The 18,533-nt window shown below is 42.7% G+C and overlaps 1 protein-coding gene across 2 annotated transcripts in view; it reads left to right on the top strand.

Moving 5' to 3' along the window:
• SHANK3 (SH3 and multiple ankyrin repeat domains 3) overlaps positions 1 to 18,533 on the top strand; it is a 281,977-nt gene that overhangs the window by 40,451 nt on the left and 222,993 nt on the right. For both annotated transcript variants that reach the window (XM_018564419.1, XM_018564418.1), the window contains one exon: positions 3,176 to 3,215. Coding sequence is in view for 1 of the 2 variants with exons in the window: in XM_018564418.1 (XP_018419920.1) it covers positions 3,176 to 3,215 (40 nt within the window). In the remaining variant the exon portion in view is untranslated. The remainder of the gene's footprint in view (positions 1 to 3,175; positions 3,216 to 18,533) is intronic.

Raw genomic sequence — 18,533 nt, 5'->3', positions numbered from 1 at the left:
CCCCTCCCCCCCCTAGACATCACTAGTTTTAAGTTTAGTAGACACAGTGATGTCACTAGGATTTCTGGCAGGGTCAATAGGTAGTTTTTTGTACGTGCAGCATTTTCAAAAAGACTAAACATGGGGACATGTGCATGTATTACAGAGGTTTTTTTTGCTCTGACCTATCAGGAACTGCAAACAGCCAGCATTCATTTATTCCAAACATGATTATGCTGCCTTTTATAGGTATACTGTCTAGGCATTGTACATGCTCAAGACAGCCTCAGCCTGATATTAACTCTTATGTACAAAGGTTTATCAGGTATTACAAAGCACTCGTTTTAACCAAACGCTTAAAGGACTATTTAATGACCTGATGAATAAATAAGGTGATGGCATACCAAATACAGATTTGAATCTTTAGGTTAATGAAAGATGAATTCTGACTGGTTGCTGCAGATAACTGCATGTTTCACTGTGTTTTTGCCTTACTGAATATGCCTAGTTGTACTGATCCAGTAATTGAGCCAATGCAAGGTTCCCTTGCATTGCAAGATACAATTTAAAGCTGAGCTGTGGGTGTGTTTCTGAAGTCAGACTTTCTAATCCATTCTTTGTGAAAATAGGATTTAATTTTTTTTGATCTATGCTTGACCTTAATCAAATTCAGTTCCATCTGCCCTTTTGTTCACATTTATAATACTTTGATTGCCATAACCTGCTAACTCTAGACATTCGACTGCAATGGCAGGTAGGGAAGGTTTTTTTCCTCCAAGTGATGATGATTTTATTTTATATTTGAAGTATGCAACTTAATCCATCCTATTCAAATGCTATACCATTGCAAACCTACAAGAGAAATATGGTTTAGCTGCAATACAAACTGGTTAGATAAGGGCAAACTGGAGAGCTCTAAAAAAAAGTTTTGCATAGCTTTTCTCTCCTCATCCCCTCCTTTCCATCTAAGGACAGCCATACACTGCTTGAATTTCAGCCAATTCCTGCTGAATAGGCCAAAATTCAAGCCGTGGGTTGCCCTGTCAGCACCATCCGACTCAACAAATTCCATTTGAAAAATTGTCGGCCGAACAATGACTGCAGTCAATAACATGCAGTCACTATTTGCATATTCAAACAGACATAGGTGCTGTGGTGTCTGAATTCAATAGCTGGCAGGTGAAGTTTCCTCCAGCCATGCTGTTTAGTGTGAATGGGTCAATGGAGTGATTTCTCTCATTCAGCCCTAAGTAGATGGCTAGCTTACCATGTCAATCGAACACTAGTGTCAACCCCAACATTTTCCTTTTAAGCAAACCCTGGCATGGTAATGTGCAAACAAAATGGAGGCAGGGCTTAACTTTACAGCTTAAAATGTGGTAGGCCTTCTATAGAGCTTCCCTCAATAGAAATGCCACTGCCAAGTTTTTCTGTAGCTATCATCACTGTTTCGAGGTCAAAGCCAAATCTTGTTATGCAATGCAATGTAGAACTGTTCTTGGTTACAGAGACAGCAAAACAACACTATGATGATTAGTAGAAAGGATCATTGGCTTTGTTTTTGTTATCTAGCCGTATATGTTGCTGTGGGTCAATAGCTAGGTAGCAAAGCAGCACAGTGCCTAGCTTAGCCGTTTTTACAGCAGTCTCCAGTGACATGTAGGTGAGCAGTACTCTTTATGTGAACTGGTAAAAATACAAAACTTTTTTTTCTATTCTCTGTAGAATTATGTAGTGACCATCTTGTGGTTACTGGTCTAAAAAGTACCACCTTTGTGGAGATAAGGTCTGTTTATTAGTCAAGAGGGTCAGGTAGCGTATATTCATTTGTTGGTTAAAGCTATTTACATTGTATTCAATTTATGATTTATTTTGCCATTCTCTTAGAAAAATGCTTCCAGGCAAAACTTTTTTTTCTGTTTTGGATTTAGTGAGGAAGGCGTAGGACCCATGCTCAATTTGTACTGCTGTCTATGTTACCCTTTGATAAGATTTTCCTCCTCTTTCTGTTTATTTGACAGGTGTTAAAAAAGAAGAGGAAGTGAGGGGAAACCTCATTTTAAGTTACCGTTTCCCTAGGCGTTTTGTTGCTCAAAACTACACGCGACAAAACACGAGAAAACGCTCACGACAAGGATTCCCATTCACTTGTCTTGAGCATGCTAAACACGTAAGCCAAGGAATTCCATTCATTTCTATGGCCCCTGTTCACACCTGAGCATTTTGTCACATGCAGAAAAATGCATGTTGCTGGAAAAAGTACATGAGCTACTTTTTGGCAGATTACAGTACTTTCTAATCCCATAGATTTCAACAAAACGCACAAAAATGCTTGAATTGCATGTTTCCATGTGTTTCCCATTGAAGTCTATCAGACCAAAAAGCACTGCAATCTGCCAAAAATTAGCTCACGCAAGGCGTTTTTCTGCTTGGTGTGTACAGGGGCCATGGAAAAGAATATGATTCCTTGTCTTGAGCATTTTGTCATGCTCAAGTCAAGAAAATGGAATTCCTTGTCTTGAGTGTTTTGGCATGCTTAGCTTTGAGTGATAAAACGCCTAGGTGTGAATTAATCCCCGTTCACACCACAGGGCGTTTGTCAGACGTATTTGTCAGCAATGAAAAGCTCGACACAAACCTGTAGCTGGAAAAAGTACATGAGCTTTTTGGGGGCAGATCAGCGCAATTTGGCCCATTTTTTCTATTGAGTCTATGGGGACAAATTCCAGCTGATCTCATGTACTTTTTTTTTCCAGCAACAGGCGTTTTTCTACTTGTGACACTACACTGAGGTTTGAACAGGGACTATAGAAATAAATGGGATTTCTTTTGTTGAGCTTTTCAGTGCTGACATATACGCGCAACAAATGCCTGTGGTGTGAACAGGGACTTAAAGAGATTTTTCTCACTTCCTGTCCAGGTGATGGTCTTCTGACAGAACAGGACGTGAGGAAAAATTATCTATAAGGGACCCACACAGCATTTCAAATGTGATGGAGATTCTAACCCTTTTCCAGTGCCTAAAAAATACTACTTACTTTCCCATCAGACAAGACCTTGTATCGGAAGAGGAAGGACAGATGATCATACACTGAGGTTTACAAGGAAATACTTTAAACAGAGATATAATTTGACAGTTTGTTTATGACTGTGTTGTATATATGTCATCACATTATTTTATATTTTTTGTTTCTAGGAACCAAAGTCCAGATATCTTTGAGCAGAATCGGCGAGAGGTAGAGTGACCAAAAGTATTGTTTAATCACTGCAGAGGGTGTCGGGACCCACTTTTGGGTCGCGACCCACGAGTTGAGAACCACTGGTTTAATGTATACTACTTATGTTCTTGTTTGTGTTTTAATCTTACAGTTATAATTCAAATACCTGTTCAGTAGGTTACCCTAGCAATAGTTTTGGTGACTGTGTTCCATGGGCTTGGAGGACACTGTTTTGATCATAGTACAGTACAAGCAAATTAAATAGTTAGAAGAAAGGTTACCTCTTTTTCATTAGCTTTATCACTTCCTTGTTAAAACAGAACAAAATCGACTTATTTACCGGATTCCAAAATCCGGTAAATCCTAGAAATTTTCATTAAATGTTTATTAACCCTAATTAAATATATCAATCCTGTTTTCTGCAGTATTTTGTATTTTACAGTCGACCTTCTAGCACATGCACAGTTTTTGCTACATCCAAGGCATACCTACAACCATAATTGTCGCAGTTGCCAGTATATTTATGTAAACTCTCAATCCATCTTTGAAACCCTCAAATGGTTGGTGTCATAGCTGGCCAGGTGGGTAGCACCAAGGCAGCTACCCCGTTCTCAGTGGATAGTAGGATAGGAGGGTTTAGTTCTGCTTTAAGAAGGTAATTTGAAGAAAAAAGCACCTTTCCTTCTTCCTGCAGTTATTGCAGAGAACAGGCTCCGATCAAGACAAAGTAGTAATGCCATCAAGCTGTTCCACCTTACCTTGTGAGGAGATGACCTCTTCTACACACCCAGGACTGGCCTTAGGTTATGTGTTACCTTGTACAACATTTTTTTATCTGGTGTGACCCCAATGTAATAAGTAAAACAGCAGAAAGGCATCATGGCACACTCACAAAACCAGCATGTAAAACAACATGTCTCACCACTAAGGATAATGACAGAGGTTTGGATACACGTCCAAACCTCTGTCATTATCCTTAGTGGTGAGACATGTTGTTTTACATGCTGGTTTTCTGCTGTTTTACTATTCAAAGCCCATTTCGTGTGCACCTTACTGTATAACTGGTAACAAATTGTTGAGTGCGTTTGTCGTTTGTTTTGCTTGACCCAATGTAATAAGGACACAATGGAACTGTTGGCACTTAAATTAACATCAAGTAAGTGCTCATGTACATGGAACGCATTCCTTAACTTACATATCCTTATTAAATTGTATACTGGCTGATATCACGATGCACAGTTGCCATATTTATTCAGCAGAATCAATCAGTAAATTAATGTGGTCATGACCCACAAGAGAACTGATGGGCTACCAATGTCTATATGATGCCTGTGTCACCAATCCTGCCACACCTCTCATACATTCATTATCTTTTCTGCTTCGAATTGCCAGCTCACCACTTTGGGAGCTTTTTAATCAGTGAGAAGATTGAAGGAATTGTGTCCCTTGTACATGCTAAAACAGTATTCATATGATCAAAAAAGGAGAAAATGGGGTGTCCCTGAAAGCAGGCTTTCCTGTGTAGAGGGACATAGCTAAAGCCGACTATGCACACAGTCACCAACATTATGGCTAGCATAGTTGCAGCAATGAAAGCCTGTTACAAAATTCTGTTGCAGATAAAAATCATGTGTAAGACAGCTAAATGCAGTAAATAATACAAGATAATGGTTGGCAGCCTTCTTATCTGAACATTACACTAATAATTTTGAGTCACACATTTTTATCTATTTCATTCAAATTGCTGTATTATATAAATAACCATATTAATATTGATGAGGAACAACCATGGATACATGTCACTTATATTACACAAAAAGGTTTCACTTACACAACATCTAGAAAATACTTTAAAGCATCATACTAGTAGTGACAATTACAGACTTATGTGCCACAGCTTCAACTATAGCAAGAAATATCTCCAATGAAATCAGAGTTTTTTGAGTAAACCCAGAGACATTGATCTTTTTAAGTTGCATGCATTAGAAATAATGATTTACTTTCTTGATTTGTAGAGTGTTTTGACATTCTGGAATCAGTTCATTTTTGTAATAATCCTTTCTGGGGAGCTGTAGATGAAATATTTTACACATCTCTGTGTTTACACTCTCCATGTATTTCTGCTATATTCTTAAATACTTACCGTATGCTAATGAGGATGCCTAAGCAGGGGCGGACTGACAATGCATGGGGCCCCCGGGCAATATGAGATTATGGGGCCCCCTTGTGCTCCGCCCATATACAAGCCCCACCCACAAGCCCCGCTCCTATATACATTCTGGTGTTACAGAAATTATTCACTAAAAGGTGGATTGCAGAGGAATTGGGAGGAGAATGTTACAAATCTAGAACAATATATACAATTTGGAAAGCAAGCTAAATGGCAGAATTTTTTTGATTTGGCTATTTTGACCGAGATTATTCAATTCTGACAGAATCCCGGGTGAATTGCAGGAGAATTGATAGGGGAACTGAATAATCTAGGACTGGAGCAAGGGTTTGAGCGCATATTGCAAGGGAGGTTTGCAAACCTCTGCCCCCCAGCTCCAGTATGTGCGGTAAGGTTACCCCATACTTCTCTTTTAATTTAAAGCCATATTTAAGCACTTATGTTATCTATCGCCAAAAAATACATTGAAAAAGTATAAGCTTAACTCTGTTTTAAAAAAAGAGACTTTTACTTTACCTTCTACAATATTGGTTAAGAGGGAGGCAAAACAATATGGTGTAAGCCCGTGGTTCTAAACTGATGGGTTGTGACCCAAAAGGGTGTTGCGACCCCGTGTTCAGTGGGACGTCGCATGCCTTCCACTTTTCTAGGTGAGAGGCTCCTCTGCCTCCCCCATAGCGCAGCACTGTCAGTTCTCACACCAAGCAGCCATTCAAAATATGCTGCCTGGTGCCGAGTGTCAGCTTGAGGTGGGGTGGCCTAGAGGTATGGTCGCGAGGGAGCTTCATCCATACATGCATTGCTTACAGCTCCCTTGTGTGCCTGGAGTGACGTCACATTCTGGTTTCCGGGTGAACTCCCTCCCATCTGCCTCCTGACGTCCCTTCCAAGCTGGTCCTGGGCCGCAGATGGGGCAGCGGAGCCTGGGATTGAAGAGGAGTGTGCGACGGCGATACTGCGGGAGGGGGGGTGGCGTGCATGGCAGCACATACAATCGATCGGACGGCTATAGAGCCTCCGATCGCTGTATGTGTAACAGCCGGTAGTGGCTGTTTACATTCAACTGTTTTTTTGAAAAAAAAGGAAAAAAAAGCTGTTTAAATATGGCAACCGGCCAATCTCTGCTACATGGTAGCAGAGGAGCCAGGCACTCAGAACTGAACAGCCGTGCCCTCAGCACCTCCGCGATTGGATAAAAGAGCAGCGGGGACTCAGTGACGGGCCACGTCGCGCGGGCCCTCGGTCCAAGCCCGAGTGCCCGAATGGTCAGTCCGCCCCTATGCCTAAGATATGATTGTTATTGTTGGGAGCCGCAATTTCCTACAGAAAAGTATTTTAAAACTAATGCAATATTTAAAGTGCCCAGAAAAAAAACGTATTATCTTAGTTTTGGATAGAGTAAAGGATGGTTAGAACCCTTTTTGTTCTGCTGTTCGGGGCTCCTTTAGAGCGATTTATCCTTACTTCCTGTCCTGCTGACAACATTTTCCAGACAGAAGGTGACAGGGAACACAGAAATGCTTCATATGACCACTGAGTATAGCAACATATCCATAGTAAGTATAAGGGTCTTGCAGTGGATATATGTCAAAGTTTTAGCATTTTATTGACAACTATTTGACGGAGCACAGCTCATCTTTATTAAGATGCGTTGACACAGGTGTAGCAACATATTAGGAAGACCAATATGTAAGATATTGGTATTCCTTTTATTATAGCCAGTGATGCCAGCAGGGAAGCATAAAGGCATCATCTGCACATTTAAAAACTGTTCCCCAGCCTGGTGTATTGTTGATAGGAGCACACACAATGATGGAGCGTGTTTCCTGTTTTCCTACCTGGTTGTGGTCAGACTTGATGCAATGGGTGGTAATTTAAAGGATTATTATATGAAAGTATAGGTATATCTTGGGAGAAATATGTAGAATGCTACAGTTGGGTTCCTTGTAAACATGGTTAATAGCCTAGAAGTCCCTGCTTCAAGGCTTCAAGCCGTATATATCACCAAACAGGAAAAAGCATACCGACAGCTGGATCAGCATGACAACCAGGCAAATAGCAATTTCAGAAGAAGTGGCCAACAGTGGCTGCTTCCATATTCTCTGAGCACAGGATTTCTTTAAGATAGATTTTACTGTGGCCTTTCTTACCCTCTAAATTAATATCTGTTATTATATAAAGAGATTACATTCATAAGATTTCAAGGCAATTTAGTTATGTCAAAAGAGGTATATTTTCTGAGAAGCTTGTTTTTTTAAAAATCTATTCAGTCTTTGGGTTTAATCTCTTCAATTAGTTGAACAAAAAACTGTCAAGACTTCTTGTTTTTACCTATAGCTAACCCTTCACTACTGTCAACAAGTTACAGATTACATAACTAAGTCTATAAATACTTGTTATATTTCCGCTCTTTGCTTACACAGCTGTTCATACTTTAGCAAATGTCTTAACACAAAATAGCATAAAATATAATTTATTATGTAAAATCTCAAGGGCTGCAAAGCACATCATGTTAGTTATGAGTGCTGCTGTCCAGAGGATTGAAGGTGAATGATATCAAGGTAGATTCAGCTAAAATGTTAGTTGTATGTAATAGATGAAATACCTATATATCAAACAGTATGGGCATACCCCTCCAAAGTGCAGGTTTTGCCAGTGACCTCAACTGTATTTAACACCTTTAGGATGCTGTTTTGGCTAAATAAGCACAAATTCCCACAGAAACATGCCATGTGGAATGCCTTCTCAGAAGAGTGGGAGCTGGGTCAACTCATTGACCCCACTCACATCATTTGCCCATGGTTTTCGAATAGGATGTCCAAAGAGTTTATATAATTTTGACGGTCAGGTGTCCACAAATGTTTGGCCGTATAGTGTATTTTTTAAATATTAGCCAGGAGTTCACTTTTAAAATAATGCTAAACTGCATAAAGACAAATATCAGCTGTCAAAGTTTTTAAGCCGAAGTGCTGCTGTCCAGTGATGGCTTGTGGGAGATTATTGCTACAGACAGAACAGAGATTACTCACTAAGAATTAGACAAGAAGGATAGGCACAGGCAACCATAAGTTTGTTAGTGAAATATGGGCAAGTAATTAATTTAACCACTTGCTGACCCGGTGTTTAGACCCCCTTCCTGGCCAGGCCATTTTTCAGTATTCAGCGCTGCTGTACTTTGACTGACATTTATTCCGTCATGCAACGCTGTACTGGTATGAATTTTATATCATTTTTTGGGGACAGATAGAGCTTTCTTTTGGTGCCATAGTTCCTAGCTCAGTTCACACCCGCCTTGGTGCTTTGGGTGTCTCTAGAGTTGGAGTTTTTCAACTTCTGCTGTAATATTTTCCATCATATAAACTAAAAAAAGTTTTTAGCTAGAGTGGGGCGCCTCAAAATGGTAATTTCAGGTGAGCAGATCTTGGAACTTAGAACATAGATCTTACCTTTGGGCTTGTCAAGGACATGAATATGGAACCGCATCATGATGGAATGCTAAAACACAGGCAATAGGAAAGGACTAGTGATGGGCCCCGTGTTCGGTTCGAATTTTAGAACATGGAAAAAGTTTGAACTCAATGCAAGTCTATGGGACCCGAACTTGAAAAATCAAATGTCCCCAGTTTGAAGGCTTATATGCAAGTAATGGCCATAAAAATGGTATGGGGATTCAGCTACTGCCATAGGGGACATGTATCACTGAACAAAACACTTTTAAAAAATACAGTTTTTAAAGGAGCAGTGATTTTAACATCAGTGAAACAATAAAAATTACAAATTCCTTTGATTATCGTGCCTAGGGGTCCCCTTAAACTGCATGTAAAGTGCTGTATGATGTATAGAACATGCTGCAACAAAACTGACATTTTTTTTTAAAAAAGAGACATTTATAAAGAAAAAAAAAAGGGTGGTTTCCCCTCCCAAACGATACCAGACCCTTTAGGTCTGGTAGGAATGTTAGGAGGGACCCCATTTATAAAAAATAAAAAAAGTGTGGGGTTTCCCCCAAAAGTCATACGAGACCCTTAAGGTCTGGTAGGAATTTTAGGAGGGACCCCATCAAAAAAAAAAAAGAAAAAGTGCGTGGGGTACCCCCTCAAAGTCATACCAGGCCCTTAAGGTCTGGTAGTAATTTTAAGGACCCAAAATTGATGAAGAAAAGTGGGGTCCCCCTAAAATCCCACACCAAGCCCTTGATCCAAGCACAAGCCTGGCATGAAAGGGGGGGGGACAAGCGAGCAGCCCCCCCCCTCCCTTCCATACCAGTCCACATGACAACGGCACTGGGAGAGTGCTTTTCCAGGGTCACCGCGGAAAAAGCACCTTGTCGGGGTGCGGGCAGGGAGCTTATTCACATCAGGGTACTCCTTTAATAAAGGGGTACCCATATGCGCCCACCCCCTTGTGAATGAGTAAGCAGTACTCGTACCCCTACCCATTTACTAAAGGGTTGAATTAAAGTTTTAAAAAAATAGGCCAGACTTCTGAAAAAATCCTTTAATTGAAAAAAAGTATTTTATAAAAATAAAAAAAAATGGATCCTCCGACATAATCCAGGGTCAATCACGATGTCCAGCGTTGTCCACGGCGACTCGACGAAATAAAAAATAAACCAAAAAAATAAATAAATCGAAATAATTATAAAAAGAAAAACGATGCCCAACGACCCGTCCGCTCGAGACCAACTCCTGCCGCAGAATGGCATTCTGACAGATGGCGGCAAAATATAAACAATTAGGCGGAGCTAGATAGCTCAGCCAAACTGTTTACAGTTGTGCACCATCTCTCAGGTGAGCCATGATTGAGCACAGTCCTCATTACTTTGCCCAATCATGGCTCTTACAGAGCACTGGGCCCTGATTGGGCAAAGTCTTGCACCTGACCTGTGGTCAGGTGCAGGGCTTTAGCCCAATCAGGGCTCACAAGGCACTGTGTGGTGCACAGTGCCTTGTGGGGCGCTTGGCAGGCCAACAGCCCGCCGAACACTCTGATAGTTTGTGTATCCGCCGAACACAAGAACTGACGATGTTCAAATCGAACTCATGCTCGACTTGAACATCGTGCCCATCCCTAGAGAGGACCTGCAAGATAGTCACGTGTCAGCCATGCTGCTGTGCAGTTTACCCGATTCATACAATATGCTGATTAACACCCTGGAGACAAGGCCTGAGACAAAACAAACTAGACTTTATAAAAATCATGGTCATTAAGGCGCCATTCACGCATTAGCATGTTTCCGCGTGTGTCTATATCTGCGGAAATGCACAAAGCACAAAAAGCAATTCATTCTTATGGGGCTCGTTCACACCTGCACGTTCGTGCGCGTGCAAAAGAACGTGGCAAAAAGTACATGCGTGATTTTATGGCTGACTTCAGTGCGTTCTGTCCCTAAAACATTGTGGTTTAATTAAAATTTGCACCTTTTTGTGCACGTTTATCACATGTTTTTCCACGCGAAAAAACATGCTGAATTCGAAACGCTATTTGTGAATGGAGCCTGATAGGTACAGAGAAGAGCTTGCACATGACAATATGGAGAGTGATACTGAAATAGCCTGAAGTCAATGGCTACAAGGTTGCAAAGGAAGAAAAGCAGTGTGTGCTTTAGATGCAGGAAAACAGGAAGGAGAGACTTCAAAATGGAAAGCAGAAACAGACAAAAGGTCCAGACATACAGTCAAATCCACTACCGTTGACCAATGAACCGATCAGGGGCATGGAACCTCTAATGCAACAAATTTTCACCATAATTGCTACAAGTACATCGAGGCTGAAGCGCCAGGTCACATGACACAGAAACTAGGCTACATGGAAAAAATGACTAGTCAAGTCATGTTGTTACTAGACAATCATTAACACATAAAAGCATTAGGAAAATGCTTTTGGAAAAAGTTTGGAACTATCTAAAAGCCAAATTGAGCAGACTGGAATCCTGTTGAAATAGCTATGTTTCACTTAAAGAAAACTATGCATTTGAAAATGAAGCAGTTGCCAAATGTAACCTGGGTAAATAAGTGGATATAAACTGGGCTGGAGACTCCTGTGTCAAAAAGTCTACTAGTGGCTACATTTTCTAATTTGTGAAAATAGTCATAATTGTTTGAACTGCATCTTCAACATACTATAAGTTGCCAAGGATTCAGGAAATGGTACCAAAAAGCAAGGCAACAGAAACAACATTAAAGTTATACTCAAACAGAAGCTACTAAAGTATACATAAAGCCACAAATTATTGTATTTTTATTTTGGATAGCATATGGTTGAAACCTTTCAGATTAACTTTTTGCTGTCTGTGTCTTATTGAGGAGATTTTGCTTTCATCTCTTGCGCTGTAGGAAGGGAAATCCTCTCTGAAACAATTGTTATCAGAGCAAGTGTCTCTACTGGAAGATTTTGCGTCTATCCTGTTACAGTGATACACTAACATTTGTGATCTTCCCTCTCTTTTGGTCCTGGTGACTGGTAGAGAGGGTGATTTTCCCAGCAGAATAAAAACCTGACAGATGTTCTTACCCTTCTCACCTCTACCTAAAGCAATGCAAAAAAAACAACACACACACACTTTAAAATGTATTTTATAGGTTGGGTGGTGATGGGAACTGACTCAATGCAAATCTCTGTTGTTCTATCTAGTGCTGTGAAGCCAACTTCTATCACTGTTTATGCTGCTGCATGAGGTTATCAGGTATTGGCCCCATTGTTTACTTGGTAACCTGGTGAACCCAGAGAAGCAGCAGTAATTAGAGGTCATTGCTGAATGAACTTTAGCAGCACTTGTTTTTCACTAGGAGGCTAGAAAGGAAAGTAGAATTTTACAAATGGCGCTCTGAACACACTTATTATTCTATTCACTATACTATTCACTATAGCCAGTACAGGTCCCGAAGTTGGCTGAGCGGCTCAGTCGAACCGAAGGCATATGCTTCGGCTCGACTGAGGCGAGGTGAAAGCCGAAGCAGCCTGCTACTAACAGCTGGGCGAAGCCAGCCGTAATGTCACGGCTGGCTCCAGCCACTTGCAGAGACAGATCAGCGTCCCCTGGTTACCGGGTAACCAGGGACGCTGATCTGTCATTACACTGAGAATTTGGCGGAGCCGCCATCATATCACGGCGGCTCCGCCGAGTTCTCAGTGTTTAATGACAGTTCAGCGTCCACTGGCTACCTAGTGACCAGGGGACGCTGAACTGTCATGAGAACTCAGCAGAGCCGGATTTGATACCACCGCCGGCTCCGACGAGCTCTCACTCTAAATGACAGCTGGTCCCGGCTAATAGAAAACAATTGGGTGGAGCTAGCTATTTTTTTCTACTTTTTTAAACTGTTTTTCTATTCTGCTCGATACCACAGAGGTACCGTGCAGAATAGTCTGAGCAGCAGCGAGTAGCCTGCCAGAGGTTCGGCTCAGCCGGTCCAGATATTCACCCAGGTGCCTTCGGCAGCTTTGTGAATAACCCTCATAATGTTGGGGTCTGGATGTTATAAGGCTTAGCTGGGAATATTTTTTATAATTGCTAACAATAAGAGACCATTTCTATTCCAAAAAGTATTACAAGTAATATAAAGCAAAGATCTCTCCACTCATCACAGAGCCAATGATTAACCTTTGCCCCCCAGCAAAGCTATTATTAAAACTATTTGTCAGCATCACCCATTCAATTTTCCTGTATGACAGGAAGGTTGAGAACTTTTGTATAACCAATAATAGAATATACGCCCTAGAGACAATACAAACCCTTCATTGAGGCAGGCAATCAAATATACAGTGCCATACTCACTTCCTCTTCTACTAAAGCAACCACATCAGATATACGGAATGTATACACAGCCATAGATGGATTTATTTTTTACTGGTGCTTTAAGAAGTCTAACAGGGTTATCCACAAAGCTGCTGAAGGCAGCCGAGTGCATGACCCACCCGAAGTGAAGTGAGCCGAACGCTGTTCAGGTATTCACTTCAGGCTTGTACAGCTGATTTCAGCTGTACATCGGCAGGCTTCGGCCGCACTTCGGTCAGCCGAACATGCTCTGCATGTTCAGCTGAGCTGAAGTGCAGAAGGACTTCGACTCAGCCGATCCAACATCTGGATCGGCAGAGCCGAAGCTCCTGCAGGCTACTCGCTGGCATTGGCCCCTATTCTCATAGGGGCCGAACAGCAGTGAGTGAATAGCAGTGGTGTATTCTGGGTTGGGGCTGCCCTAGGCAAGACAAAACTCGGATGCCCCCCCAGCATCTGTGGTGGGCTCAGGGGGGCTGTGCAGGATCTGCGGTGAGCTCTGCGAGGTCTATGGTGGGCAGAGCCCACCACAGATCCTGCAAGGCCCCCCTGAGACCTGACAAAGCCCCCACAGATCCTGCAGAGACTGTGAGTCACATCACAGAACTGGCCTGTTCCTGTACTTTTTTTCTGGTACATAAAGGTATCTCTGCAGCTGGCTATTTATTTGTAGGCAAATGGGATTTATCCTCCATGTATATAGAGACTTCTTTACTAAAAGAGCTGTGAAAATGTGGAATAGACTTCCACAGAAGCTAGTTCTAGCCAACTTTGTTGATGATTTAAAAAAAAAAAGGGCTGGATGTTTTTTTAAAGGCACTAAATAAATCTGGTTAATAATATTTATTTACTTATTTTTGTCTTTTGGTTGATCTTGCTTTTTTTCCCAACCTAAATGTGTAACTACGTTGCCTAAGCAGAAGCACAGCTAAGGCCCACATTATAACAATGAATCCTAACTGTAGAAATACGAATAAAATATCTGAATAAAAAATTATAATACATTAATCAAGACCTAGAACCGCACAAGCCATGTCTGGATTTAAACTGTAGGTAGAGGTTGTTATAGTGCCTTCTTTTTTCATAATATGTTGATTTCTGCAATGCGGAATTATACAATTTTTCTGACAAGCGTACATTCTAATCTTCTGACTTTTTTTTGTTAGCAATGAGACTAGATAGAAGGTTGTAGTTGGAATTTTAGTAGAGTGGGTGGACAAGCGCATTTTCACAAAGCCTCTATGTCCATTGTTTCTTTTTCATTGATAGTAGTATAAGATAGTAAATAACATTTTCCTGTTTCCACTATGTACAATGTTTCATGTTTGGTAATTGTCAGCTACTATTTTACATAATAGTAGCTGACAATCTGCATTTAAAAAAATTTACTTACAGCAGTTAGCAGTACATATAGTGGAAATGTTGTGTATGGCATTCATAGACAAAGTGTGACAATTAAGTTCTCACAGATTTATTTGTAAATAGAGATGGCTGCTATAACTGGCCAAATACTGTACGAATCAAAGTATTATTATAACTAGAGGTACAAATCAGTGGCGGAACTACCGCTAGGGCGGCTGGTGCTCCTGCACCGGGGCCTGAGCCTACAGGGGGGGGGTCCAGTATCCATCCAAACACAGCCCTGGGGCAGAGATGGGGGGGCCCGTCAGTGTCTGGCCACTAGACTTGTGCGCTGTCAAAAAATTCGTTCTGTTTCGTTTCTGAATATCCGTTATTTCGTAATTCGTAACTGAACTCAATTCGGATTCGTACGAAATACGAATTTTCGTTAGTGGCGGTTATATTTTCGTAACTTTACGAACATTCGTTATGATGAAGTTAAAAAGCAAAATACCTTTGTTAATATTGGAGTGGTAGTTGTTTTTTTTATCCGAAATACGAATTCCGTTAACGGATTCCGTATTCCGAATTCCGTATTTCGGACTTTAAAAAAAACTACCATCAACTCCAATATAAATGTACTTTGCTTTTTACCTTCAATATAACGAATGTTCGTAATGGAACGAAAATACGTCAACGGAATTTCGTATTTCCTGCCTGTGTGTGTAACTGTGTATTGTAATGCATCAGCAGCAGCGGATCCGTATCTCGGATTAAAAAAAAATCTTGTCATGTTGTTCAACCTCATTTACAGGGGTAATATTAGTTCCTGTTTCAAAGAAATTCGGATCCGAAATTCGTTAACGGAATTTCGTATTTCGGATATAATTCGGAAACTGCCATTCGGATTTCGGATGCTCCGAAATTCGGAATTTCAGGAAAATTCGTACGAATTTCGATTCGTAACGAAACGAATCGCACATGTCTACTGGCCACCGGTTACCATCGGATTGGTATGCGGTGGGCCCCCCCATACCTGCGCCGCGAGTGTCGATTGATCACATTGGTATCCGGCGGCTGGCGGGCCCCCTCATCTCTGCGCCGGGAGTGTCAGAAAGACCCAACACTCCCGGAGCAGAGATGAGGGGGCCCGCTGGCCGCCTAATACTGTGGAGGGAAGCCGAGGATATAAAAAGTTGGCAGGCACTTCAGGGGGCAGCCCTGGGCCTCAGCCTTGAGGACCCAGCAAACAGCCGCCTGAGTGCAAAACTGAGTGAGTTTTGACATTGTAGTCGCTACTTGGACACTGTCCATACCATCCCGAGACTCAAGTCTTACACCTGCAATTCACGGGCAATCGTTTTGGAGGAGGTATTCCACAACAGTATCTCTTCAGGGTGTTGGGAGGCATAGTAGGATCACTATCAATATGTATGATATGTATGAAGTGTTCCTTCTCGAGCTTGAAAAAGAGGTATCACTCCTCGAAACGCGTTGCTCACTGCCTTTCCACCCCGCCACTACCCTCTTCCCATCACAGACCCGACTGATAGCTGACAACTCTCAGCCCACGGCACCCGCACACTACCCCAGCCTGCGCCGACAGTGACCGAGCAGCACGAGCCGCAGCCGCGGTCACAGCAGCTCTGCCTGCTTCTGACACCGCTGATTCTTTCCCACACTACTCAGCCCCTGGACTCACACAGCGGGCCACGGACTGAGTCCCCATTCCTGTGGTTACTCTTTTCCCCCCCTTTTCTTCCTCGCCCACAGCCTCCTCTCCCCGTGTGGATGCACATCCCCTGGCTCACCAGTTCCAGGTAGATACCACGGATGACCCGATCCTTTGCACCGGCCGTCCATCCTCTGGTCCCATTAATTCAAAAATGTAAGTGCTTATTCTTTTTCCTCAGCTCTCCATTGGTTTTTCGCCCATTGCACCCATTGTCACACTATTTTCCTGTCATTTTCCCTGGGTCTCCCGACCCGGTCAGTTAGCCCACCCAGTGTTGCGCCCTTTTGGGTTTTTTTGTTTCAAGTTATCAATATGTATGAGTGACCTCAAGCCGACTTTACCAGTGGACACACTATGTTCATGGCTATCTTTTCAAATGGAACCTCAATTATGGGCTACAGAAGTGCATCCCCACAGCGGGTTAACTGGCAGGCGGGACAAGTGGTACAGTATTCCTTTACCTCTGCTTTCAGGCCTGGCCAGTATAACCAGTCGGTGATATGCACTTCCATCTTTTCCGTTCCCAGGTGTCCTCCTAAAACAGCATTATGCACCAGGTCAAGAACCTTCCTTCTGTATGATTGGGGTACCAGCAATTGTTCAACATCTTCCTGTACTTTTGTGACTCAATAAAGCACGTTATTATTCCCTGCAAAGTGAGTCCATCACTCATTTGCACCGAGCTCCTGGGGAGCCCCGTTTATGACAACTAGCTGTCATCTTGCCTGGGCCAAAATAGGGTCCTCTATCTAAACTGTTCCAAAAATCCCTTTGGTCACATCCAGATCAGGCAGGGCAGGAGTAGAGGTAGTTCCCCCATGATCGTCCCCAAGCATAACCTGTAAGGGAAAAGTCCCCCCCCCATTACCAGAGGACACTTTGGTTTGTGGACTTTGGACTTATGGACTGGTATTTTGACATTAATAACAGGATCATATTAACTCTTATCAACACCAACGAGATCATTATCAGCATTAACATCAATATCAGTAGCCTTTAGTATAGGCACTTCTGAGTTATTCCCTTCAACAGCAGGAATGGAGTAGTTACCTTCGCTCAAGTCTCTGAGATGTGCAAGTAGTTCTCCTTGTACACACCTCTTGGGTACAAGTAGTGGAGATTGATACTGAGAAAAGGGGGTATTCCGTAGTGTCCCCATTAATAAACATAACCCACAGAGTCTTGCTTACCTTGCCAATTCTCCCAAGTGCCCTGGGGTGGATGAGTGTGACCATGCTTCCTGAGTCCAGCAAGGCCCTGGCAGGGAGATGATTCACCTGCACCTAAAATCTCCCCTCACTAAGTTGCAGGTAAGTGGTGCAAGCTTTGTGCACATAAAAAGACACACTCCGGAGAGCCCTGCATTTTATGGGCTCCTCCTATAGTGGGCACTGTGCTCGGGTGTGGCCCCAGAAGTGACACGGCCAGCATTGTACATCCTTCATTTTCTGAGGTAGAGGACTCTTGGCTTCGTGGATACTGATTCCAGGGGTCTGCTGGACTTCCTTCCAGAGAGCTGTGGTTGGCCCGGTTGCCCATGGCAGAATTAGTCTTTGGCAATTGGCAGGACAGATAAGATCCTCCACTACAGTGTACCATTCCACCATCTTTACAAGCTGGTCCTCTGTCTTGGGGTTTCAATGGCTGACCCAGCACTGAAGGTTGCCTGGCAGGGACCTCAGGCATCGGCCCAACCTATTCCATAACCTGGGGACCTGACAACGCCTCTGGCTGCAAGCATTTCTTGATCAGCTGCACCATGTAATGCATCTGGAACCGTGGTGGCCATTCTGGATGATATCTCCAGCGGTATACCCTATGCACCCAAACAACAGTAGTCACCCCCAAGGCGGGCCAGAATTTCTGTCTTCAGTCATTCGTAGTTTTTAGCATCACCAGGTGGCAGATCAAAGTAGACCTTTTGAGGCTACCCAGTGACAAAAGAGGTTGATGAGGCCTGCCCACTGGTCTTGGGGCTTGGTTACCTAGTTGCTAGGAGCAACAACCACTTGCTCCCATCCCTTGGAGAAGCTCTGCACTACTTCCTGCAATACCAGCACCTGGGTTTGTGCGGTCTCTTCCTGGGCTGCAAGCTGGGAGGCAAATAACTGGGTGCTTTCTTGCTACGCTGTGATGGCATGTGCCAGCACCTCCTCATGGCAGGTCCAGCTGGGCTGCAAGGTGTTGATTAGTTTCCTTGTGGCGGGCCTGAGCTTGTATATTAGCCAGGGTCAGCTGTTTTCGTCATACGAGAACTCTTCTGAACGGCGTCCACTAAAATACAATATAGTGTCCTTTCAGGTCCCATCCTTG

This window comes from Nanorana parkeri, unplaced genomic scaffold (assembly GCF_000935625.1).
Source record: "Nanorana parkeri isolate BGI_ZX_2015 unplaced genomic scaffold, ASM93562v1 scaffold749, whole genome shotgun sequence".
Taxonomy (NCBI): Eukaryota; Metazoa; Chordata; class Amphibia; order Anura; family Dicroglossidae; genus Nanorana; species Nanorana parkeri.
This window is presented reverse-complemented; position numbering and strand designations above follow the sequence as displayed.